General features: G+C 46.3%; 1 protein-coding gene across 1 annotated transcript in view; it reads right to left on the reverse strand.

Annotated features, from left to right (window-relative positions):
- Flt1 (fms related receptor tyrosine kinase 1) overlaps window positions 1-27559 on the reverse strand; it is a 207716-nt gene that overhangs the window by 38706 nt on the left and 141451 nt on the right. Inside the window, exons 15-17 of the mRNA XM_045153903.1 lie at window positions 25113-25244; window positions 12422-12528; window positions 5703-5835 (exon numbers count right to left, since the gene is read on the reverse strand). Coding sequence (XP_045009838.1) covers window positions 5703-5835; window positions 12422-12528; window positions 25113-25244 — 372 coding nt within the window. The remainder of the gene's footprint in view (window positions 1-5702; window positions 5836-12421; window positions 12529-25112; window positions 25245-27559) is intronic.

Consider the following 27559-nt stretch of genomic DNA (forward strand, 5'->3'; position numbering starts at 1 on the left):
CGTTTCTATCTCTCTCTCTCTCTCATAAATAAATAAATGACTGCATGTGTCCTAACACAAAAAAATATTTAGAAAAAGAACAATATTTTTGGCCCTTGGGGGGAGGAATAAGAAAAAACCATCAAAAGCAAGTCCTGTCAGATGGTTAATTGAACACCACCACTTCTTCCCTTTCCCAGTCATCTTCCTCAGACTGGCCTGGTGATGTGCCTTTACTTCCTCCCAGTCCTTCCCCCGGAGGACACACATGGGTTTTTCTTGTAAGCTTTGTAACAAAGCTTTCCTGATTCTTTTTTTTTTTTAATTTTTTTGTTCATTTTTATTTATTTATTTGAGAGTGACAGAGAGAGAAAGAGAGAGAGAGAGAGAGAGAGAGAGAGGCAGATAGAGAGACAGAGAGAGAATGGGCTTCCAGCCACTGCAAACGAACTCCAGACACGTGCGCCCCCTTGTGCATCTGGCTAACGTGAGTCCTGGGGAATTGAGCCTTGAACCGGGGTCCTTAGGCTTCACAAGCAAGCGCTTAACCACTAAGCCATCTCTCCAGACCATGCCCTGATTCTTTGTCATATTAGAACCTCCATCTTTTATGCATAACCGCTCTGTGACAAAAATGCTTGCACCTGACATCTATTTAAAATCTCTACTGTCCACAACCCAAGGGGTCCAGTTAGGACATGGGCAATCTCAGTTAATAGCCGAGCCAGGAAGGCCTTTTGGTGCAGCTGTCTTCTGGGACCCACTCTGCTTCAGTAGGGTAATGGCACGTGTTTCCTCTGGTCAACATGGACCTTCGGCCACTACTAAAACCCATTCCTGTCAGAGCATGTCACACAGGCAGAGACCCTCTCCCATTCCATCTTTATGTAAAACTCTCCAGGACAGAATAAGGATGCCTACATAGAATAAAAGAGCATTGAGGGCTGGAGAGAGATAGCTTTGTGGTTAAGGCGCTTGCCTGCGAAGCTTAAGGACCCAGGTTCGATTCCCCAGGACCCACGTGAGACAGATGCACATGGTGGCACATGCGTCTGAAGTTCACTTGGAGTGGCTAGAGGCCCTGGGGAGCCCATTCTCTCTCTCAAATGATAAATAAATTAATACATCAAAAGGAACATTCGGTGGTTCCTGAAATGCTGCATGTGGAAATTACGTAGGGGAAAAACCTCTGGCAGGCTGTCTCCAGACTGGTTAAAAAAATGGTGTAATTTGGCTTCAGGTTACTTTTTGCCTTTTTTTTTTTTTTCTTAATGTTCTCCTTCTTCACATTCCACCATCTGATGTGAAAAGTATCCCGAGCTTGAGAAATATCAGGATAATCTCTCCACACACTCCTAAGAGTCTTGCTGCTCCTGGGCTCCCAGAATCTTCCCTCTTTTCATAGCTTCCGCCCCCAAACGTTCCCCAGTCAGCCGTCACAACATACTTTGTTTTAACAAGTGTTTGGGGATCTGCTTCTGTTGGTGAACAATGCCCGGGTTCCTTACTATGCCTCCCCGGGGCTTTTTATTTACACTCCTGGGAGCCAGCTACGTCTTAGAGCAGCCTGAAGCTATTACGGGCTCCTTAATCATCTTGTGTGTTGGAACCCTTCAGACTCATGGATCCAGTTTCAAGGAGCCCGGTCACACTGGACTTGACCTAGCCTGATCCTTCCTTTCTTTTGGAATTCTCCTTAGAGTTGTCTGGAATGCCACTGACTAACTCAGAAATACGTTAGGTCATTGTCATACAATGCAACAATAGTGTCATCTCTTCCTCCAAGAATGTCCTAGACTGGCCAGGGTCTTTGTTCACTCTAGGGAGCATGAACTGGGCCCCTTTTATGTTTTGAAGATGAACTGTGCCCTACAAACTTACGTGTGTGTTGTGGGGGGACAGTGGGGACAGCTTAGTCCAGACCCGGTGCCGCTATTTTGGGAGGCCACAGAAGCTTTAAGAGAGGCCACCTGAGACTACATAGTGAATTCTAGGTCAGCCTGAACTAAGGGAAAACCCTACCTTGAAAAACCAAAACAAAAAACAAGCGGGCCGAAGGGATGGCTTAGCGGTTAAGGCATTTGCCTGCAATGCCAAAGGACCCAGGTTTGATTCCCTAGGACCCACATAAGCCAGATGCACAAGGGGGCGCATGCATCTGGAGTTTGTTTGCAGGGGCTAGAGGTCCTGATGCGCCCATTCTCTCTCCCCCTCTTTCTCTGTCAAGTAAACTAATAAAAATAAAATTAAAAACAAAACAAAACAAAATGCCGCCTAGCTGAAGGAGGTCGCTGGAGAAAGGTCCTTGTGAGTATGCTATCCATGGCCAAGTACTGACACTTTGTTTCCTATCCTCCAAGAAACGAAGAACAGCCTTGACCACACCCTTCTGGTAACATGATGTTCCCTGCCCCAGTGCATGGGGCCAGGTGACCATGAACTGAACCCTTTGAAACCAGGAGCCAAAATAAATCATTCCTTCCTTCAATTGTCTGTTTCAGGTATTTTGGTCATTGTGATGAGAAGCTAACTGGTCAATTTGATTCCTCTCTGGCAGTCAGGGGAGTTGTGGGCCCCATAGAAAGCAGTATCAGTTTAGTCAATACACACGGACTTGCCCAGTTCCAGCCTCCCCATGTGGTTTCCCATATTAGGCAGTTTTCCCCTTATATTATTTTCCAATGCAAATACATCATGTCAGATATTATCGTACAAATTTGAAGAAGCTGAACTCTCTCAGAGGGATAGTTAGGAAACATGAAAAAGAGCGGGGGACATTTCTTTTGTTCATGGATTTTAGGAATTCCAATGATAACAATACCAAGCTTCAGTTTAATCCATCCATCAGATGGTGTAACTTCTGATTTGCCACAGCAGGGCTGGCAGTTGTTACTGACAGAGTAGACACATTTCCAACCTCAGTGTCACAGTGCCCATCAAACCAGCTTTTCTCTCTATCAATTCGGACATAATCTTGCTTACTTTGACCTGCCAACCATTACTTCAAATTACTTCCTGTCATGTATTTGGCTTACAGGACTAAGAAGTCTTGAGCCAATCTTTTCTCCCACGTTAATCAGAGGAATAGTCTGGCCTTGAAGCCACACTGTGCATTGAAAGGGGTTGACAGATTTTTCTCTCACCCGTCAGGGACACTCAGATGGACACCAGCCAAGTCACGGTTTGTGGCAACTCCAGAAGGGAGCTTAAGGGGAAAGATCTTCCATGAGGAGAATCTCCTGAAACGGGATTACATGAGCTCATGGAGCCCAGAAGAATTGCTGCATGGCTGAGCTGTGGGCCACGGTGATGCTAGGGGACATGAAGGGACGAGGGGATAAGGGAGAGGTCATGTGTCCCGTCCTGGATAAAGTAGGTCTGATCGCCTTTGACAACTCTGGAAGGAAAGAGGCCTGACTGTGGCTCCTGACTGTGGGAAAAATGATCCCATGTTCCCTGCCAAGGTCACTGAATGGACCGGCGAGCTGATATGTAATAGACTTGCAGAAGGAACACATCTAGTGTGCCACCTGTCTTCCCCCCCCCCTTAGGTTGTTTGAGGTAGGGTCTCACTCTAGCCCAGGCTGACCTGAAATTCATTACGTAGTCTCAGGGTGGCCTCGAACTCATGGTGATCCTCCTACCTCTGCCCCTCAAGTGCTGGGATTAAAGGCATGGGCTACCGTGACCAGCTCACCTGTCTTTTTTTTTTTTTTTTAATTTAATTTATTAGAGAGAGAATGGGCACAACACCAGGGCCTCTAGCCACTGCAAACAAACTCCAGATGTATGCGCCACCTTGTGCATCTGGCTTACGTGGCCCTAGAGAATCGAACCTTGGTCCTTAGGCTTTGCAGGCAAGCACCTTAACCCTTAAGCCATCTCTCCAGCCCCCACCTGCCTTTAACTTCTCTAAATTTAATTGGCTTTTTTTTTTTTTTTTTCTTCTTTGCCCCAGTAGCAGCTTTTGGTGATTTTTCCTCCTGCCTCTCCAGCTTCCAGCTGATTTTCAAGCTTTTTTACTCGAGCCCAACAGAACCTACTTCTGGTGTTGTCCTTCCCAATACCAACTGAATCGTTTCAAGACCTAACAGAAAAATAAGAGGAGTCATTTTGTCCCTCCCTGTCTGCCTACCCCACTGCAGCTTGCCGGTGAGGAGGGGCGATGCTGCTGGGCTGGGAACAGCAAGCACCAAAAGTGACAAGCCTCAGGAACACTGGGCTGACAATCTGTTTTCCTAGTTCCAGCCACTAATGACTCTGGCATACACCGGAGTGAGCGGAAAACTTTCCAAACATTTTGGGTGGGAGTGACCGAGGCTGCAGAGCAGAGTGACGTGGGCACAGAGCTGGTGGAACTGGGGCTATTCTGAGGGAAAGCGCATGCGCTTGCTGTTTTCAACATCTGCCCTACCTGAAAAACAAGTCTCTTCAAAAGTGAAACTTGGGCTGCAGGGATGGTTTAGCGGTTAAGGCACCTGTCCGCAAAGCCAAAGGACCCAGGTTCGATTCCCCAGGACCCACGTAAGCCAGATGCATAAGGTGACACATGCGTGTGGGGTTTGTTTGCAGTGGCTGGAGGCCCTGGCGCACCCATTCTCTCTCTCACTTTCTCTCCCTGCCTCTTTCTCAAATAAATAAATGAAAAAAATTTTAAACGTTTTTTAAAAGTGAAACTTAAGTGATCCCCTAGGCCAAATTTCCCCTCTGGACATTGCCAACACGTCAGGAAACTCAAAGGATGCTCTTCCTGGGCTTGTACAGAGAGCGTTGTGAGCCAGCACCTTGCAGCATCCCAACTCTTTGACTTTGCCATTCTTCACGCTATTCCTCCATAGTTTCACTTATTAAGAGTGCCTGCATTTGAAAGCTGCCCTACTCTCTTTTTAAAAAACTTTTATTTTTATTTTATTTATTTGAGAGAAAGAGAGAGAGAGAGAGAGAGATTGCCCCCCCCACCAGGGCCTCCAGCCACTGTAAATGAACTCCAGACGCATGCGCCCCCTTGTGCATCTGTCTAACGTGGGACCTGGGGAATTGAACCAAGGTTCTTTGGCTTTGCAGGCAAACACCCTAACCATTAAGCCATCTCTCCAGACCCCTACTCTCTTTTTTTAAAATTAATTTTATTTCTTTCTGTGTGTGTGTGTGTGTGTGTGTGTAAGCGAGAGAGAGAGAGAGAGAGAGGGAGGGAGAAAGGGAGGGAGAGAGGGAACGAATGGGGACACCAGGGCCTCCATCCACTGCAAATGAACTCCAGACGCATGTGCCACCTTGTGCATCTGGCTTTATATGGGTGCTGGGGAATCGAACCTGAGTCCGTAGCCTTCGCAGGCAAGCGCCTTAACTGCTGAGCCGTCTCTCCAGCCTGCTGCTGCCTACTCGCTTCACCTTTACTTTCCTACATCAGCATCTAGCTCCAGACTAGTCCCTGGAGGGAGAAGACCCAGAAACCTTTGTATCCCCAGGGCTTAGACCAGGGTCCACTGCTCTGAGAGTGCTTAATAACTACTGACTGAACACCCAGGGGCTCCCTGTCACCTTGTCCTCAGTGTTCTGTCTCAGCGTCCCTTAGAATTCTTCAACCCTGGGTCTGTGGCCGTAGCTAGTTTGTGGGCAGCTAGTATCCTGGGTCTACTCTGCTTTGATGTTCCTCAAAGCATAGTGTTTTCATGCGGAAGGTGTTTGGATAGACTTACGAGTCTGCAGAACAGATGGCTTACCCAGTTTGAGTCTCTCTCGTGCAAACTCCCATTTGCTGGCGTCATAGGGCAGCCGTTCACACTGCTCATCCAGAGGAACCTCATCAGGATCCATGATAATCGACAGGTAGTCTGTCTTTATTTCAGAAGAAGACTAAGAAATAGAGATACCAATGTCACCAAGAGGAAATCAACTTCATTTACGAGAGAGAAAGAGAGACCCTCTGGCCACTGCAAGTGCATGCACACCTTATGCATCTGGCTTGTGTGGGTACTGGGGAATCAAACCTGAGTCCTTAGGCTTTTCAGGCAAGCGTCTTCAGTGCTAAGCCATCTCTCTAGCCCCCCAAATAACTTCAATTATTTTGCATGCAGAGAGACAGAGAGAACACACACACACACACACACACACACACACACACACACACACACACAAACCCATGCAGAGAAAAAGAGAATGGGTGCACCAGGGCCTCTAGCCACTGTTAAACAAACTCCAAATACATGCACCACTTTGTGCATCTAGCTTTATGTGGGTGCTAGGAAACTGAACCTTGGTCATTAGGTTTTGCAAGCAAGCGCCTTAACTGCTGAGCCATCTCTCCAGCCCCAGCTTTAAATATTTTTATTTATTTGAGAGAGGAGAGGGTGGTGATATGGCTTAGCAGTTGAGGCGCTTGCCTGTGAAGCCTAAAGACCCATGTTCTACTCTCCAGATCCCATATTAGCCAGATGCAAAGGTGAGGCAAGTGCAAGGTTGTACATGCCCTCTAGGTGGCACAGGCGTCTGCAGTTCAATTGCGAGAAGCCCTGGTGTGCCAATTCTCTCTCTCTCCTTTCTCTCTCTTTCTCTTGCTCTCTCTAAACTAAGAGAGAGAGAGAGAGAGAGAGAGGGAGAGAGAAAGGGAGAGAGAGAGAAAGACAGACAAAGAGAGTGGATATGGCTGTGCCAGGGTCTCCTGCCACTGTAAATGAACTTCAGATGCATGCACCACTTTTGTATACCCAGCTTTTTGTGGGTACTGGGGAAATTGAAGCTCGGTGGTTGGACCTTATAAACAAGTGTCTTTAACCACCGAGCAATCTCTTCTGCCTAGAAAACAACTTCAGCACCTCAGATATTCAACATAAAACAATATTTAGCGATTTCTACCTTGTTGGGTCATTGGTTGGAGCTGAGTGGTCAAGTTCAGAGTATGTGTGCCTACACACACGCACACACGCATGCACGCACGCACACTCATGTCCACACATACCATTTGCCATTTCTGCAGGACCACCTCCATCATCCTGTCTTGGATAACTGCACTCCAATTCCCCACTGACCTTACACTTCACACTAGTCCTCCAACAACTATATGACAGTTTTCTTTAAAACATGCGAAGCATTTCAACAAAATTCCAAGCAATAACTGAAAATAGCTTTCCAAGGCCATCTTGTAGAAGCAGCAAGATGCGTTGCAGATGGGACAGCAGTGGGGTGCACTGTGGCTTTTCTACATTTGCAAGAAAGGCCAGAGGACCCAGGTTCCCTGGGGGAGTGCAAGCACATTCCTGAAGTGTTTAAACCCTCCAAGGGCTGGAGCTAACTCCCAAAAGACCAGAGTCTATGAATGAGATTAGCATAAGAACTTTCTATTCTAAGAACCAGAAACTATTTCAAAGGCCAAGGACTAAATATAAGGCCACGATTCTGAGTCCATCAGGACCCTGTTAGATGTCAAGTGAGTAAGGCAGACATCTGCTGCGAAGTGCTTGCTTTCTTGGTCATGCAAATCAAAAGCCCAGAAAGTTCCCTCGCTGCCTGATCACAGATAAAACATTGGCTGCTAGATTCCTATCAACAGGTTCATTTCCTGTCAACAGATAACTTTTCCCTCAGCGCTGACGATTATTCTGTGGGCAGACCCTTGGGCAGGCAGGACCGAAAGGGGGCACGCTTTCCCAGAGAGCCCTGGTCTTGAAGTTACGTAAACCTCGTTTACATGAGGTTGGCTCCCTACGCTGCAGCAGAGCTGGAGTGGGGAACACGGCCTTTCCATACGTCCTGCTTCACGCCCCCCACATTCCTCAGCCCTTACTCACCCAGCTCCAGCCGGTCGCAGCTCACCTCATCCATCACTAGCAATCTGCTCTCCTCACAAAAAAATTATCACTAGAATGTGGGACAGATACCTCAAGACAGAAAGATTTACCCTGCCTCCATAAAAGGTGAAAACTCAAAGATAAGGGGCATTTTCCTTAATGACTGCATTTGCCATTGGTGTTAGATTCCAAGGGCCCAGCTAGTCTGTAAATCTATGTGAGCTCCCCCATACGGTGCTGGAGTCAACTTTTGTTCTGTTCTGTTCTGTTCTGTTCTGTTCTGTTCTGTTCTGTTCTGTTCTGTTTTTTTTTTTTGAGGCAGGGTCTCGCTCTAGCCCAGGCTGACCTGGAATTCACTCTGTAGTCTCAGGCTGGCCTCAAACTCATAGTGATCCTTGTACCTCTGCCTCCCGAGTGCAGGGATTAAAGGCGTGCGCCACCATGCTCGGCCTGGAATAAACTTATTTTTTGATGTCTTAATACTGCCAAGGCAATTGTCAAAGAACATAGGACAGCTGAAACCTAGCAAGAGATGCTTTGGCTTTATGCAGCTATGTGGGAAGGTAGCCTGAACATTGAAGGGGGAACAGAACAGGCTAAGGGGAATTGGTTTCCTGGAGCTTTCATGGAATTATATGGTTTATCTCAGTAGGGGTGGTGAGGAAATGCAACTTGGTGGCGGACTTAGTTGGCAAATCTTCACTCTTTCGATTGACATGACCACTGAGTGGCTACTAAGCTGTTGGCATGGAGGCCGGCAGCTTGGCGTTGAGTCATCATTTGACTTCTACCCAGCCAAGTGACCCAGGGCACGTTACCTGACCTCTGCAAGCCTAGTGTGCTTATCTGCAAAATGGTGATAATGAGTCAATTTATCTCACAGGGTGGCTGTGAATGAAACAATCCACAAACTTGGTAGAACAAGACTTGGTTTCTAGCACGTATAAGCCAGTATTGTAACACTGGCCTGTTCAGGGTGGAGATAAAAGGATAAACATATTCTTTTTCAATGAGGAATTGACATCGTGGTGACAGAAACCTTACGGAAATCTTGTTTGATTTCTTCTTCCCCTTTGTAGCCAAACAGCATAGGCATTCTAGCTTTCTAGTTTCTAGATGATAATCTCTCTCTCTCTCTCTTTTTTTTTTTTTTTTTTGGTTTTTTGAGGTAAGGTCTCACTCTAGCCCAGGCTAGGGAGTCTCAGGGTGGCCTTGAACTCATGGCAATCCTCCTACCTCTGCCTCTCGAGTGCTGGGATTAAAGGCATGTGCCACCACGCCTGGCAGTAATCTCTTTTTTAAAAAAGATTTTATTCTAATTTGTTTATTATAGTCAGAGAGAGAGAGAGAGAGAGTGAAAATGGGCATGCCAGGCCTTCTAGACACTGCAAACGAGCTCCAGATGCATGAACCACCTTGTGCATCTGGCTTATGCAGGACCTAGAGAATCGAACCTGGGTCACAGGCATGTGCCTTAACTGCTAAACCATCTCTCCAACCCAAGATGATAATCTCTTGCTCCTATCAATATGCCATGAAAAAAAAGGCCCCTTATGTCCCCAAAATTTCCTTCTAGCTGTACCTTTCACACTCTTATCTCTAGCCTCAGTTTCTCTGAAGGCTTTTCTCTTGCCCTCCTCAGAACCCCTCTATATCTCTGCCTCTTACAGATTTGTCAAGTTTGCTTTTGTTGCATGCATTTCACTCCTCCTTTTCAAAGCTATTGGGTGAGCCAAGCGCGGTGGTGCACGCCTTTAATCCCAGCACTGGGGAGGCAGAGGTAGGAGGATCGCCGTGAGTTCAAGGCCACCCTGAGACTATATAGTGAATTCCAGGTCAGCCTGGGCTAGAGCGAGACCCTACCTCAAACAAAACAAAACAAAAACAAACCAACAACATCAACAACAAAACCAACTATTGGGTGGCCTTATCTTGTCCTGAAAGTAATGTATAGCAAAACTCCCACAAGCCAGACCACCTGCTGGTACATTTTTTTTCCCCTTGGTTTTTTTTTTTTTTTTTTTTTTATGTATCAAAATAATCTATCTGTGCAAGTTATATCCAGAGATTGCATCTCAGGCTGTCAACACTGGCTTAGAGCAGATTCACTCGGGGAGCTTAAAAATGTTCCTGACCCTATCTCATCACCAGCCATTCAGATTTTTGACCACTGACTAGTCACTAGGAAACTCTCTGAGAAGGTTTATATGCTGATTCCCAGAGATCAGAGGCAGGGATAGGCTGAAGGCACAATGTGGTTGTGGAGGAGAAAGGGGGGACCCTACAGAACATGGCGGTCTTAGAGGTACGAGGACAGCCGTGGCGTGCACTGAACCTCTAGGGCAGTGGAACTTACTGACTGGGAGTGAAAGTGCTGAGGAGCGAACAACAGAAAATTGCACAGTGGTTTCAAGGCTGTTTCCAAACATCACTATGACCGTGGAGATGGAGCGGAAGAGCAGCCTGAGAGCCAGTGCAATGACAAGATGCATGGTTTAGGAGGAAGCTGCATGTAGATGGGATTTGAGGGCTGGAGAGATGGTTCAGCACTTAAGGCATTTGCCTGCAAAGCCAAAGGACCTCAGTTTGACTTCCCAGGACCCACATGAGCCAGATGCCCAAGGTGGCACATATGTCTGGAGTTTGTTTGCAATGGCTGGAGGCCCTGGAGTGCCCATTCTCTCTCTGTGTCAGCCTCTTTCTCTCTTGCTCTTCAAGTAAATAAATAAATAAATTTAGGGGCTGGAGAGATGGCTTAGTGGTTAAGCGCTTGCCTGTGAAACCTAAGGACCCCAGTTCGAGGCTCGACTCCCCAGGACCCACGTTAGCCAGATGCACAAGAGGGTGCACACATCTGGAGTTTGTTTGCAGTGGCTGGAAGCCCTGGCGTGCCCATTCTCTCTCTCTCTCTCGCTGCTTCTTTCTCTCTTTGTCTGTCACTCTCAAGTAAATAAAAACAAACAAACAAAATAAATAAATAAATTTAAAAGAGGAAAAATTAAAATGGTATTTGAAGACAGCTATCTCAACCACTCAATACGCTCATTCTTTCCTTTCATTTTCTTTCCTTTTATTTATTTATTTTTTTCTTTTGAGTTTTTCAAGGCAGGGTCTCGTTCTAGCCTAGAATGACCTGGAATTCATTCTGTAGTCTCAGGGTGGCCTCAAACTCACGGTAATCCTCCTACTTTGGCCCCCCAAGTGTTGAAATCAAAGGTATACACCACCATGCCCATCTAATACACTCATTTCTATCTGATCCATTTGAGACTGATCTCTGGAAACCAGCATATAAACCTTCTCAGAGAGTTTCCTAGTGACTAGTCAGTGGTCAAAAATCTGAATGGCTGGTGATGAGATAAGGTCAGGAACATTTTTAAGCTCCCCGAGTGAATCTGCTCTAAGCCAGTGTTGACAGCCTTAGATGCAATCTCTGGATATAACTTTCACTGATAGATTATTGTGATGTGATACATAAAAAAAAAAAGAAAAAGAAAAAGAAAAAACCCAAAAAAACCAAAAAGCAAAAACTAGCTGCTGGGTTCCCAGCACTGGGGAAGTAGAGGTAGGAGGATCCTTGTGGGTTCAAGGCCAACCTGAGACTACATAGTGAATTCCAAATCAGCCTGGGCCAGAACAAGACCCTCCCTACCTTAAAAAAACAAACAAACAAACAAACAAAAAAACCATCCCAAACAAGATTCTTACCAAACGGAGGGGTATGAGTGTAGCTCAGTGCTGGAGCGCCTGGCTATCATCTAAGGCCTTAGGTTTGACCTCCAGCTTAAAAAAATGAACAGAAGCCTGACGTGGTGGTGTACACCTTTAGTCCCAGCACTCGGGAGGCAGAGGTAAGAGGATCGCCGTGAGTTCAAGGCCACCCTGAGACTACAGAGTGAGTTCTAGGTCAGCCTGGACTAGAGTGAGACACTACGTCAAGCTCCCCCTCCCCCCAAGGAAAGAACTGAACCCAGGCCATCAGGCTTCACAAGAGAACACCGTTAACCCCTGAGCCGTCTCTCCAGCTCTCACCACTTGTAGTTTCTACCTGGGGTTGGTTTGCTTCCTGATCTAGTTCGATCCAGCAAGCCCAGCCAGAAGCCCTATTGCTTTTATCTTCCCTGTCACGATGGACTATACCCTCTGAAGCCGTGAGCCAAAATAAACCTACCCTTTTCAAAAAACTTTTTTTTTCCTATTTATTTAAGAGACAGGCAGAGAGAGAATGGGCACATCAGGATCTCTAGCCACTGCAAGCAAACTCCAGATACATGTACCACCTTGTGCACCTGACTTACATGGGTCCTGGGGACTTGAACCTGGGTCTTTAGGCTTCTCAGGCAAGTGCTTTAACTGCTAAGCCACCTCCCACACCCCAACCTCTCCTTCTTTAAAAAAAAAAAAAGAAATTCTAGAACCAAAAAATTCTATTGTGTGGTTTTTAGATCTCTGATACATAGTGGCTTGTTCGCTGTTCTTGCTTTTCTCTCAACATGACACTCTGGTTCCCGACGTCTGAATGGTCTTATCCTCCGTATTCACTTTGGTCAGAGACAGAAACAAGAGAAGAGAAAGAAGGTGGTCTTGGCAGCAGGGGAGGCCGTTTAGAATATTCTATGGAAAGGAGCTTGGCATGTCATCCGATAGTCTCTTACCCTTTTGAGTTTTCGGATAAAGAGGGTCAAGAGGAGCCAGAAGAGGGTCGCTGCCACGCAGGTGCATGTCAGAGTGATCAGTTCCAGGTTGGACTTGTCCGAGGCCCCTGGAGAGAGGAAACAGAGGTGCTGTTGAAGGGGAGGTCTCCCCCTTTGCGGGCTCTGTGCTGTCGAGAGCGCGGCCGTGCCTCTGGGTGGGCAAATCAGGCTCACCTGAGTCAGGCAGTTTACACGCTGGTAAAGCAAATGAATTCACACATGCCAACTGTCTAGGGCCTCTGCTACTGAGTGTGCAAACTTTGTAATCCCAGAGGTAATTAATTACAAATCAGAGGAGAAAGTAAAAAGGAGGGGGAAAAAAAATAAAGCCAGAAAAAAAAAAAAAAAAAAGCTCATTGAAGTGCTAAATCTGGAATATGTTAAATCTCCCTAATGGGTTTTAGAGGAAATTCTAAAGAAAAAGAAAAAAAAAAATGACATAAAAGAGTTCCTTTGGGACCCACAAAATTCTTCAAAGCAGATTTTAAAAATAGAACTAAAACTCAAGGACTGGCGTTGGTGTGCACTCGCTTTTTTTGGGGACAGCCATTCTAAGCCACACATAACCCTGCATCTCGGCTCTGCTTCTGTCCTCCTCAGGAGCCAGCCTGCATGCCCGTGAGGAGAGAGGTGTTTCCGGGCCTGGGTCCTGCCCAGGTCTAGCATTTCCAGGATCAAGAGATCAAAAACTGGGCAGTGTTCTTCCAAGACCAGGCGAGAAGAGCCCGGAGTGAGGACTCAGGTAATGCCTCAGGGAGGAGACCATCTGGAATCACTAAAGGAATAGCCAGTGGGCCAGAGCAAGGGCTCCCTATGTATTCCTTCCAGGGAATCAATTCCTCAGGAAGTCTATAGGAGAGGCCAAGAACCAAGGAGACTTTTCTTCTTAGACTGATGCGGATGGTAACATTTGCTGGGGATCAGCTAGTCTGTAGGAAGCCCTCACAATCACCTTGTACCAAAGACTACATCATCTTGCGATTCCCTTTTGTTTGTTTTAAAAAAATATTTATTTATCTGAGAAAGAGAGAGGGAACAAATGGGTGTTCCAGGGCCTCTTGCCACTGCAAATGAGCTGCAGATTAATGCACCATTTTGTGCATCTGGCCCCTTGTGAGTACTAGGGAACTGAATCTGGGAGGCATCTGCCCAGACCTTTAAAAAAAAAAATTATTTAGCCAGGCATGGTGGCGCATGCTTTTAATCCCAGCACTCGGGAGGCAGAGGTAGGAGGATTGCCATGAGTTCGAGGCCACCCTGAGACTCCTTAGTGAATTCCAGGTCAGCCTAGGCTAAAGTGAAACCCTACCTCGAAAAAAAAATTTATTTATTTATTTATTAGAGAGAGAGAATGGGAGTGCTAGGGCCTCTAGCCACTGCAAATGAACTCTAGACACATGCTCTACCTTGTGCGTCTGGCTTACATGGGCACTGGGGAGCCAAACCTGCGTCCTTAGGCTTTGCAGGCAAATGCCTTAACTGCCAGACCATCTCTCCAGGCTCCCCACTTTTTGTTTTGAAGCAAGGTCTCACTCTAGCCCAGGCTGGCCTCCAACTCATAGTATACTCCCCAGTGCTGGTATCAAAGGTATGAGCCTCCATGCCTGGCTGAATTCTTTGTTTCAGTTCAACAAAGATGTATAGAGTCAATGCCATAAGCAGTGGTAGGTGCTGGGGGGTGACAGGAAGATGAACTGAGTCACTACTTTAAAGAAGCCTTAGAGCAAATACAAAGAGATAACTATTGCATTTAAATTGATTTACCAATCCACTTTCTTGAGATAGGGTTTCATGTATCCCAGGCTCATCTTGAATTCTGTATGTAGCCAAGGATGACCTTGAACTTCTGATCCTCCTGCATCTATCTCCAAGCACTGGCATGCATCACTTCCCACGATTTAGACATCGCCCAGGATCAAACTCAGGGCCTCATGCATGCTAGGCAAACACTCTACCAACTCAGCTACACCCCCAGCCTGTATATTAGGTTTTTACAAGGCTTCAGAAGCTGAGGGATCTAATGCTGTTTACAAGAGGTTGCGTTTGAAACGGATTTCGATCCACGGACAGGAAGGCGGAAAAGCACATCAAAGACAGTGGGGCCGATATGAGCGAATACCAAATACCCAGTTACGGCAAATGATGGTACTGACGGCAGTTTGACCTGGCTATTTGACCCAGGACCAGGGCAGAGCACAGAGCTGCCACCGGTGGAGCCCCGTGAGGTGCCCTGCCCTGAAGGCTTACTGAGCGAGTGCTTTCTGTGCTGGGGACTCGGGACTGGCATGTGTTCATTCACCAAGACTCACAACCCCACGGTGAGCTGGATCATGACCATTTGATGAATGAGGAAGGTGAGATGCTGGGAGATTTGTGTGTGAGCAGTGGGCTGTGATTTCTAACGGAGATGATCGGAGTCCACATGCTTAACCACAAGCGCCCAAGGGTCCACCCCTTCCTCGTCTCTTATCTTCAAGCACTTCTCCTGGGACGCCTCCCTCCACCGAACTGACCTTTTCTTTCCATCCCGGGTCCACTTTCACAGCTCATGAAATCGTCGCCTCCTCTCCTACGGACTGTCACTGCCCAGAGATGCCTCATCAGTTGTCACCAGGACTGCTGGTAGCTGCCTCCCCTGCTTCCTGTCACACCTTCACCCTGAAGCCAGGGTGAACCTCGCCAGGTCACAGGTTCAGTCCTGTCACTCACCTGCCTCGGTTGCCAGCACTTCCTGTCCATCACTACCAGGATGGACATCCAAATCCTGAGCTGGGGTCGCAGCTCTGCAGAACCTGGGCTTGGCATACCAGTGAGTTGGCTTCCATTCCTGGCACTACCAATTATTATTATTTTTTCCACATTAAATAAAATTCAAATCTCAAGGTCTATCTAACATCTTATTTTGTTTCATTTTTATGGTGTTGGGGTTCAAGCCCAGATCCTTATGCATGCTGAGCAAAGTGATCTGCCCCTAAGCTATATCCCAGCCCTCCTGAGACCATTTAGGCTCAGCCTTGGCTATCACTTGAGTTTTTTTTTTTTTAATAATATATTTTATTTGTTTATTTGAGAGAGACAAAGAGGGAGAGAGAGAGAGATTGGGTTTCCAGGGCCTCCAGCTACTGCAAACGCACTCCAGATACATGTGTCTTCTTGTGCATCTGGCTAACGTGGGTTCTGAAGAGTCGAACCAGGATCCTTTGACTTTGCAGACAAACACCTTAACTGCTAAGCCATCTCTCCAGCCCTCACTTGAGTTTTTAAAAAATAAATATGTATGTATTTTCTTTTCTTCCCCCCAAAACTAAAAATGCATTTTTATTTATTTATTTGCAAGAGAAAACAGAGAGAGAGGGAGAGGGAGAGGGAGAGAGAGAGAGACAGAGAGATAGACACACAGAGAGAATGGGTGCACCAGGGCCTTTAGTCATTGCAAACGAACTCCAGACACATGCACCACTTTGTGCACTTGGCTTTACATACGGGGGAATTGAAGCTGGTTCCCTTTGGCTTTGCAGGGAAGCCATCTTGCTAGCCCCCTCTCTCTCTTTTCTTAAATATATTTATTTATTTATTTGACAGAGAAAGAGGGAGAGAGAGAGAGAGAGAGAATGGGTGCGCCAGGGCCTCCAGCCACTGCAAATGTGCACCCCCTTGTGCATCTGGCTAATGTGGGTCCTGGGGAAGCGAACCTGGGTCCTTTGGCTTTGCAGGCAAATGCTTTAACCGCTAAGCCATCTCTCCAGCCCACCCTCTCTTGAGTTTTATCTCTTGGCCATATTTTATTCATCTTATAACTGGGCAAATGGATACACTGTCTTTTGCTTTGCATATCTCTAAAGAGTTTCTGGAGGCTTTCAGAGAGTTCAGGATCAAATCTCTGTTCTTGCATTTTAACGGAATATGCGTTCCTGAATCCCAATTTGTTCTCGTTTTTCTCTGAACACTGCGCTCACTTGGTTACGCAGCAAGTGCACTTTAAGGAGTATGACCGGCACCCTGCAGTGGTCTTGGTCACAGACGCTGGTCGCATCTCGAGTTGTGACGCTGTCTGCGCAGAATCTCTACACAAGCTTCTGGCATGGGATGTGATGCGAGTGGCCCTCTCTGATTGTGGGAATTTTTCTCACTGCATTCCATGGGGGCAGGAAGCTGGCCCCCCAAAGTCTAATTCCACAGTCCTTACTCAAGCAAAATTCCTTCCAGTGGGATGATTTGTGTGCACACAAAACACACATTTAAGGAATCAACTCATTAAAAACACCTTCAAAAGGAACATTTATTAGACAAGAAAGGTCTATTTAATATTAATATTCAGCACTGCTTCATGAAAAATTAGCATTTTATAGTGCTGATGCATCATTTATGCTGCATCTTGTCTGACAGCTTTGTCTTTATCTCACTGCTAAACAGCTGTCAGGACAGGCTGTGGCTGGATAGGCTGACTTAAGTAAGCCCTGAGGTGTTTCCTCAGTGGTCAGATAGTCACACACTGGCCTGACTAAACCCAGCTTCAGCCTGCTGATGAGCTCAGTGCATGAAATAGCCCAGCTGTCCACGGCAGGAGAATGAAGGCCAGAGCTAACGGGGGCGGGGGGGGGGGATTTCAAATGAATTAGGAGTGAGTGCTCAGGGACTCGGGCTCAGGGACATCACTGCCATATGATCTGCATGAAAGGCCAGCGTCAGGACACTCGGCACGAGGTGATTCTTTTATTCCAGATGCTGGCGCGAACGTGACCAGGTTGAAGAGTCTATGGTGACTCTGCCCTTTGTTGCAGATAGACAGCTGACCCTGCGGTACAGGGTGAGCTGTGTCAGTTACCCTCAGGTTTCGTGTCACCCTCCCAGAACAAGAAGAAGAGGTGCCATACTGGGGACTTCCTGAGTTGTGATTTTTAATATATAAAATATTTTATTAGCCAGGTATGGTGGTGTACACCTTTAATCCCAGCACTCGGGAGGCAGAGGTAAGGGGGATCGCCGTGAGTGTGAGGCCACCCTGAGACCACATAGCGAATTCCCGGTCAGCCTGGGCTAGAGTGAGACCCTATCTTGAAATACCAAAACAATTTTTTTTAAAATTTATTTCCAAGGAGAAAGGTGGGGGTAGGTGGAGAAAATGAGCATGCTAGGGCTTGTAGCCACTGTAAATTAACTCTAGATGTGCCACGTTGTACATCTGGCTTTAAGTGGGTACTAGGCAATCCAACCAGGGTTGTTAGATTTTGCAGACAGGTGCCTTAACCGCTGAGCCATCTCTCCAGGCCCCTTCCTGACTTCACGCCTTGCCAAGAGTCTCTGCAGCTAGGCAATAACCTGGGCCTTTCTAGTGGCCATGGTGGCTCTGTCCTCACAACCAGCGCTGCGCACCATAGCGGGCACCAAGGGTACGGGCTCCAGCTTGGCAGGCTGACCTAAGCAAGCCTGTAGGAGCCTTCTCAGCGGTCAGGCGTCCACACGCTGCCCAGGCCTGTGCTGCTGCGTGGTATGAGTCCGCTAGAATCAGAGACAGTAGCAGCAATCCATTCAGCTTCTGCGGTATAACAGGAAGGTTTTCCCCAAAGCAAAGACCTGGGTATCTGGATCCCAGCTCACCTCGATCGAGGGGCTAAGTGCGACTTCTATCAGGAATGGGCAATGGGGCACCAAGTCATTGAGAGCCTGTGAACAACAATGTGGTGGACTTGGTGCCTCAGTTTCCTCAACCTTAAGACATAGAGACTGCTGGGCGTGGTGGCACACGCCTTTAATCCCAGCACTCGGGAGGCAGAGGTAGGAGGATCGCCATGAGTTCAAGGCCACCCTGAGACTACAAAGTTAATTCCAGGTCAGCCTGGACCAGAGTGAGACCCTACCTCGAAAAACCAAAAAAAAAAAAAAAAAGAAGACATAGAGACAATGTGCAAACTGTGACACCTGTTGTTAGCTGTGATTTCAAAGTCTTCTCTTCTTTCTCTTCCCACACCTCCTGTGCATTTTTAAAAATTTTGGTGGTTTCCCCTACTTGTCACCTTTTAAACCACAAGTACAAGAGCTTTACTTTTTAAGTTTTGATTGTAATCAATTTTTAAAAATGTTATTAATTTTAGAGAAAGAGAGAGGCAGCTAGATAGATAGATAGTTAGAATGGGCATACCATGTCCTCTACCTCTAGTGACTGCAACTAAACTCCAGATACATGTGCCACCTTGTACATTTGGCTTTCTGTGGGTCCTGGGGAATCAAAACTGGGTCTTTAGGTTTTGCCAGCCAGAACCTTAACCACTGAGACATCTCTCTAGCTCTAATTTAATTTTTATTTATCCAGGCACATTACATGTATCACAGTTTGCCTCTTTTTTTTTTTTTTTTTGAGATAGGGTCTCATTCTAAGCCAGGCTGAACTGAGACTCACTCGGTAGCCTAGGCTGGCCATGATCTCACAGTGATCCTCCTATCTCAGCCTCACTAATTTTGGCATTAAAGGCATGTGCCACCATGCTTGACCTCACAATTTGCCTTTCCTGACCAAAACAACCCAGACTTTGACACAGTACCCACTGGTTTGTTTTTTTTTTTTTTTTCCACAGACAAATGTAAAGTGCCCACCTTTTCTGAGAAAAGTGTCCACACCATATCACACCACACTGTGGTTTGGGCGTTTTCTGGCCTATGGTTATTTTAATTTAAAGTAACTGTGGGGCGTGGTGGCTTACGCCTTTAATCCCGGCACTCTGAAGGCAGAGGTAGGAGGATTGCCATGGGTTCAAGGCCACCCTGAGACTATACAGTGAATTCCAGATCTGCTTACGCTACAGTGAGACCCTACCTTGCAAAAAACTAAAAACAAAAACAAACAAAATAACTAATGAGGCAGAACAAAATTTGTTTATTCTGTATTTCTACCTCTGGCCCAGAGAAGTCTCAATAAAGGTATGTGTGGATGAAGGTGTAATCAATCAGCTCAGCTAGACCTGACTCTTCCGGTTCCTCACCGACATCAACTAAACGTGCAACTCAATAAGCAGTTAACCTCTGTGGTTTCCCTATAACATAGTGAAATAGTCAAACTTCCCTGTAGGCCTTTATAACCACTGATGAAGCTTTTTAAAAAAATATATATTTTTTAAAGAGTCAGATAGAGAATGGGCATACCAGGGCCTCTAGCCACTGCAAATGAACTCCAGACGCATGCGCTACTTTGTGCATGTGGCTTACGTGGGTACTGGGGAATTGAACCTGGGTCCTTAGGCTTTGCAGGCAAGCACCTTAACCTCTCCAGCCCTGTTTATGAAGCTTTTTAGAAATCTGTGAATACTAATTTTGGACTGCACTTCAGGACAGGGCTATATGCATTGATTAGATTCAGATTCAATTTGACTTGCAGTTTCAAGTAAAGGTAGTTAAGATTGTTATTTGTAATATGAGTTCTGCAGCACATTTTTATAAGAACAAGCTAAAACCATAAGCCAAACAGGAACTCTGTGGTTTGGAACCCTATTTGAGTGACTCACAGAAAGGCCAGGAAAAGTGCAACATAGAAAATGTTGTTGGGATGGAATTTGGTGTTAATTAATAAACACTAACGTTAGCTAATACTTACAAAGATTTTTATCACATGACAGACTCCTTTGTGACAGCCTTAATTCTTATAATAACTCTAGAAGGATTAGTAAACTGCTAACAAGGATCTATTTATTTATTTACTTACTTATTTATTTGTGAGAGCGAGAGAGGAAAAGAGGGAGAGAGAGAGAGAGAGAGAGAGAGAGAGAAGGGGACGGAGAGAGAATGGGCACACCAGGGCTTCCAGCTACTGCAAATGAACTCCAGACGCATGCGCCACCTTGTGCATCTGGCTAATGTGGGTCCTGGGGAATCGAACTGAGGTCCTTTGGCTTTGCAGGCAAACGCCATTAACTGCTAAGCCATCTCTCCAGCCCCGAATCTGTTTTGTTTATTTATGTAAGAGAGAGAAAGAGGGAGAGAGAGAGAGAGAGAGAGAGAGAGAGAGAGAGAATAAGTATGGGTATGCCAGGGCCTTCTGCCATAGTGAATCAACTCCAGATGCCTCTGCCACTTTATGCATCTGGCTTTACGTAGGTACTGGCGAACTGAACCCGAGCCAGGAGGCTTTGCGAGCAAGCACCTTTAACGGCCGAGCCATCTCTCCAGTCCCACAGTCTCCTTTGGCGGCGAGAAGAGTGCAGCCCTATAGTGGGAAGTGCTTTCCGAAGGTGACCCTGCTCCTGACCCCCGAAATGCCCAGCTGCCGAAGGGGTCTCTTGCCCACCATGTCCTGCTGGCTTGAGGTGTAGTAGAGCATAGCTCAGCATAGTTCTAATTCTTAGCTACGCCACTGCCTGGTCTTGTGACTCTCACAAGTCGTTTAACCTTTCTGATCCTTGATTCTTACTTTCAGCAAGCGCACTTCCTTGTAAGATGGTTCTGATAATTCAATGGGATGATGCATTCCTGCTTCATACGGTGTGGTGCATGTCAGGGTGAGATACGGTGAACAGGTCCAGGCCTTCCCAGAGCCCAAAACCAAGTTCAATAAGCTAACATCCACTGCTGGGCAGCCTGTGCGGATTCAAGCCAGCCTGATTTCCATAGCAAGAAATAAAGATGGTCATGCTTTGAGTTTGATTATTTTGCTTCCATTGCCATTTACAAAGATCTCACATCACTCTCACTGGACGCCTGCACCATTTGTTTGAATTCTTGAGTAAGGCCAGCTTTATGGCGTTGCTTAGAGTCGAAGTAAAAAGGCGTGTGTATTTATATCTGGCCCCTAGCCTTCAGTGCGGGATTAACGAACAGTCAGTTCACCTGCTTTTGAGCACTGTTTTCTCCTTTGGAGACTCCTCAAAATTGTCAAAATGAATGGGAGCAGGAGTTACGCCAAGCTCCAACACAGCCCTGTGAGTGGGTTTATCCCATCTTTCCTGGGTGCCAGGAGAGTCGTGGGGCAGAATTTGGGAAGAGAGGAGCTGAGGTATAGGGACCAGAAAAGGTCACAGAGGAACTGGGAAAGGAATGCTGGCCAAACGTAATAGAACTGTCGCACCCGAAGACCCATGGCGACTTTGTTTGGAGCTTTTAAAGTTCTTGAGTGTTGGGATTTTATTAGAGAACAATGTGCATGCTTCTTACTGGGACGGCTTTCTCAAATAAACGTGAGTGGGTGCAATTACATCCTTGTAAATCACACCCAGAAGGCCTTGCCAAGTATTTCCACTGCAGTGCATTGTCTCAGTCCACCAGTCATTTCCAACACATGCTTATAATGGGAGTTGTCTCTCTCAAGTTCTATCTTGTCAACGGAGGTTAGCGTCTGAGGCTATGCTTAACAAATTTAAAGAGGTTCAGAAATTAGCCAGGAAGGAAACTGACTCGGTAATTCTAAATTACATACATACATACATACATACATACACACATACACATATATATATTTTTTCAAGGTGGCTCTAACCCAAGCTGACTTGGAATTCACTATGTAGTCTCAGGGTGCACTCAAACTCACTGTAATCCTCCTACGTCTGCCTCCCAAATGCTGGGCTTAAAAGCGTGGACCACTATGCCCAGCTCTTTATAAATACTATTTGAAATATAGTAAGACCTAAAATCTGTTATAAGAAAGTTCTTGTGGGGCTGGGAGATGGCTCAACATTTGAAGGCACTTACTTGCAAAGGCTGTCGGCTCAGGTTTACCTCCACCCCCGAGCCACCCACGTAAAGCTGGACCCCAAAAGTGGAACAAATGTCTGGTCTTCCATTTGCAGTGGCAAGAGGCCCTGATGCACCCACACACACATGCAAATGATAAATCAAAAATTTACAAGAGAAAGCTCTTGCTTATAGTACAGTTATCATTTGCAAATTATAAGGTATAGCTGAGTTTAAGTGTTTGGAAGAAACATCCTTTCACTGTAACAGACCCATGGGGCTCTGAATGCTATATTAACTTAGAAGTGATTTTAGTTGCTAATGGCTCTCCTGTGATCTTGACACTGGAACTTCCCCCCATGAGCTCCGCATGTGCTCAGGGCCTGTCCAAACCAAACAAGACCTGAGATTATTTAAAGAATCGACTTTGACTCCACAATCCATTCATCCTTTGCAGATACAAAAATAACACATTGTTTTATCTATGCTTATAAGAATCCTTTCTCAAAGGAAATAAAAAGAGCAGACAGTTTCCTTCCTGGCTAATTCCTGAACCTCTTTAAATTTGTTAAACATAGCCTCAGACGCTACTGGTGTTTCCTAAACTCCGTTGACAAGATAGTTCAGCGTGAAGGGTCCATATACACCCAACAGGAAATCAAGCCTTGTATGAGAGACTGCCTCAACATCACCTCAGAGGTACAAATAATGGTTTGACTCTGGGGCAAGAATCCAATTTCACTCATAACTGAGTTCATAGCAGTTCTGTTAACTGCATCCAACTACCGTACATAGCCTTGTAGAATCAGATTTCTTCGATGAGCCCAGAGGACTCAAATAAGATATCACACCAAACCAGGCTTTCTTAAGTTCCCCACCCTGTCAATTTGCAAAACGTTTTCTAGTTCAAGTTCAGTCCCTATCTGGAGCCAACACCTGCCTCCTAAGACTCTCTTCACCACCCATGGAGCTTTGGAGAGCAGTTGTGTACAAAGGACCAGGTTCACGGATGCTGGAAAGCACAGGGCTAATAAAACGGTTTCTGGGAAACAGACCATCCAGGCAGAAAAGGGAGCCCGGCAAACTGGCACACATGCCCTTGCTTCATTCCGGGCCTTCTCCCCAATCTCCAGATACCCAGCCACTGCTGACACATGCCTTCCTAGAGAAGATGGGAACGGGTGCATGGCAAGACAAGGTGGCCACATGGTGGGCTAAGGTGAGTGCCCCTTCCCATCAGGCCTGCCTTTGCCTGACTGTTACTTCGTGTCCCCAGCTTCTCTCTGCCTCCTCCTCTCCGCTTTCCTTGGCCTGATGCAGCCACTGCTAAGACCACATCCGACGTCCTCACTAAAGACAGAAGAGCAGTCATTTGCGGAAGGTGGTGCTCAAAGAGAGAGGCATGTATAACGTGCTCTTGATGTATGAGCAGAATTGGAGGGGCATTTTCAAACAAGGATCAGGGCTGGAGAGATGGCTCAACGGTTAAGAGTGCTTGCCTGCAATGCCTAATGACCCAGGTTAGATTCCCCAGCACACACGGAAAGCAAGATGCATAAAGTGGTACAATGCGTCTGGAGTTTGTTTGAAGTGGCTAGAGGTCCTGGTGCACCAATTCTCTTCCTTCCATATATATATATGTGTGTGTATATATAATATATATATATATATATGTATATATATTATTATATGTATTCTCTTCCTTCCATATATATATTTTTTATATATATATATAATATATATGTATATATATTATATGTATATATATTACACATACATTCATATTATGAGATAGGGGAGACCCTATCTCATCGAATCAAAACAAAGCCCAAGTATCATTTGAGAGACACAATCATTACCAAGGGTATTTGGGGAATATGCTACTTTCACTTTCTCAGTTTTAAAAAAAAATTATCTTATTTTTATTTATTTATTGTTTTTGGTTTTTTGAGGTAGAGTCTCACTCTAGCCCAGGCTAACCTGGAATTCACTGTGTAGTCTCAGGGTGGCCTCGAACTAACGGCGATCCACCTACCTCTGCCTCCCAAGTGCTAGGATTAAAGGCGTGCGCCACTATGCCCAGCATCACTTTTTGCTTTTGAACCACAAATTGGTGGTAGCTCTGGGAGCTCATAAAATCATCTCTTAGTCAAAGGAGAAGACGGTGTTCCCTTTGAAAGGGGTCTAGGACTTAGGCAGAGCACGGTGTACGGAATGCAGCGCATCTCCTCCTGGCGGGCTTCTGCCCAGAAGTCCTACGTGCCCTGCGGAGCGCCGGTGACCATTTGGAGACAGACAGGCTTCCAAACAAGCTCCATCTTTTCATGTCAAACCTCAATATGCGATTGATATTTACATCTAAGAGGTGCCAATTTGACATTTTATGATGCTATAAATTTTAGGTTTTGGATGATCCTTAGCACTGGAAAATTGAAAGTGAGGTCTAAACTATTTTTCAAATGGAAGCCACATGGCTGGAGTCAGGGTAGCATTCAAGCCACTTTTTTTTTTTTTTTTTTTCCTGCCCAACGAACTATCTGAGGCCCAGAAAGAAGAAGCCTTTGGAATATTTTCTGAAATGTGCCTGCTTATTATGTGTGGCTCTCACCAATAATATTTTGTGCCTTCTTGTTTTAAGAACCAGCTTAGGAAAGAGCAGTCACTTCCAGGACTCCGGAGAGGAAAAATAAATGAACAGTTTTAATGTGCCCCCTCCCTCCTTCCCCTCTCCCCACCTCCTTCTTTCTGATCTTACTTCTCACAGGTGAGGATCTCGGGGCTCTTTCTTCCAGGAAACACTTTCCCCATTGAGACCATGCAGATTGGGGCTGGCCAGAGGACCAGCTGCTGTCTTCCAGACAGAGCCAGGCGGCGCCTTCTCTGGATGGCAGGGGCGGGATGGGGCTGGGGGTCGGGGGGAGGCCAGGCAGGTGGGAAGCTAGGCAGACAGGGAAGCAGGTGTCCCGGGACCTCGTGCTGCTTCGGCCCAGCTGTTTACCTTGCACGGTGAGGTAGGCTGCGCTTTCCACGGCCCCCTTCTGGTTGGTGGCTCGGCACCGATAGACTCCCTCATCCTCTTCTGTGATCCTTTCAATAAACAGCGTGCCGTTTCCCGGTCCTAAAATAATTCCTGAGGAGTGAGAGATGTTTAAGATTAGCAGCCCCGGAGGACAGAGGTGGCCTCCAGGAACCCCAGTGGCTTCCTCTGCAACGTGCCCAGCAGAGGCATCTGAGCGATGCTGACCCCGATGCTGACCTCTGTGGGTTCAGGGCTGACCACCATCACACTTGCTCCTCACCCGCCAAACACCAAGTCCTAAGCACTTCGACCTAGACACCCCGGAAGGCATTTGCCTCACTCTCACCCACGAGAGACCTAGACTCCCAAAGGTTATGTAACTCAACCAAGAGCACACAGCTTAACTGAAAGCACATTTGTGGCAAACGGTCAAAGGAGATCATGTCTCCTTTGGTATGACGCCTGGTGAGGCAGGAGCTGGTGAGAGAGCCCGGGCTGTGTTGAATATACACCTTACTACAAGCCAAGTACTTTTCTGTCTTAAGTTTCAGTTTCCTCGGTCTGGAGATAAAAAAAAATAAAAACCGGTTCCTAGGAGGCTGGAGAAGTGGCTTAGCGGTTAAGGCGTTTGCCTGCAAAGCCAAAGGACCCAGGTTCAATCCCCAGGACCTGTGTAAGCCAGCTGCACAAAGTGGCACGTGTGTCTGGTGTTCATTTGCAGTGGCTGTAGGCCCTGGAGTGCTCATCCTGTATCTGTTTCTCTCTCTCTGCTTCTCTTGCGCAAATAAATGACAAAACTAAAATATTAAAATATTTAGGGGCTGGAGAGACAGCTTAGCGATTTAAGCACTTGCCTGTGAAGCCTAAGGACCCTGATTCAAGACTCGATTCCCCAGGACCCACGTTAGCCAGATGCACAAGGGGGCGCATGCGTCTGGAGTTCGTTTGCAGTGGCTGGAGGCCCATTCTCTCTCTCCCTCTCTATCTGCCTCTTTCTCTCTCTGTCTGTTGCTCTCAACTAACTAAATAAAAATGAACAAAAAATATAAAATATTTAAAAAATGATTCCTAGTCAGTAAGTGAGAGATGAGCAATGGCTTGTATAGTACATGCTCGCTCAGATCAAGCATTGAAGGTTACGGAGCATAAGGAATTACTACCCATTTCCAGACCTCTGAAAGGCTTCGAGGCCTGGAACCTTCCATACCAAGTATGGTCCCCAAGTGTTTAGTGTGGGTTGACTCTCTGTCAGTCCACGTTAGAGATTTTCGGGCAGTTAGGCTAAAACATGGTCATCTGCTGGCAGGGAAAATGAATTTCTGGAAAACATCCCCCTCTGTTCCTATTTCTCTGATGGACACTGAGACTCACACACAAACCATACCTAAAATAGCCGGTGGATGAGAATGAATGAGAGAGACCCAACCAAGAGCAAAGACTGGGGCAGGGAGGGAGCCCACCGGAGTGGAGTGAGTGTGCATATTGGAAAGGCTGCATGGAGATGGCCCTTGAGCCCAGGTTACCCCAGGTGAAGGGAGAAAGAAGGGCATGAGAAAGGCGTGATGTCGAAGTAGATACATCTTCAGCACTTACTTGTTTTGGGATAGGGTTAAAACGGGCCTGACAACTATGTAGGTAAATTTCAGGAAACCACTTGTATTTTTCTGATTACAATATATAGGAAGTTTGAGAAATACTTGACAGCATAAAAAAATGAAGTGAGAGAGACCAGCCAAATACCTGCAGGCTCACCTTCTAGACATTGTTTCTTCAGAGTTCTTCCTTTCTTTTCTCCTCTCCTCTCCCATCCCCTCCTTTCCTATTTCACTTTCCTATTCTGTAGTGTTGTGATCCAATTCAAGACTGCAAATGCCAGGCAAGCACTCTACCCTGAATTATACCTTTTAGTATGTTTTATTTTATTTAAAATATTTTATGTATTGTTTATTTATTTGACAGTGAGAGAGGCAGACAGAGAGCGAGAGAGAGAGAGAGAGAGAGAAAGAGAGAGAGAGAGAATGGGCATGCCAGGGCCTCCTTGCCACAGCAAATGAACTCCAGATGCGTGCACCACCTTGTGCATCTGGCTTACGTGGGTCCTGGGGAATTGAACCTGAGCCTTTGGCTTTGCCAGCAATAGCCTTAACTGCTAAGCCATCTCTCCAGCCCCCCTTTAATATTTTTTTAAAAATATTCTCTTTATTTATTTGGAGGGAGAGAATGGGTATACCAAGGCCTCTAGCCACTGCAAACTCCAGATGCCTGTGCAACTTTGGGCATCTAGCTTTATATGCGTACTAGGGAATGGAACTCCGATCGTTAGGTATTGCAGACAAGCACCTTAGCCACAGAGCCCTCTCTCCAGCCCCCTTTAGTATTTTTTTTTTTTGAGTAGACGTTTTAAAAATAGTTTGTTCACTTACATA

Source organism: Jaculus jaculus, chromosome 7, assembly GCF_020740685.1.
Source record: "Jaculus jaculus isolate mJacJac1 chromosome 7, mJacJac1.mat.Y.cur, whole genome shotgun sequence".
NCBI classification, from domain to species: domain Eukaryota; kingdom Metazoa; phylum Chordata; class Mammalia; order Rodentia; family Dipodidae; genus Jaculus; species Jaculus jaculus.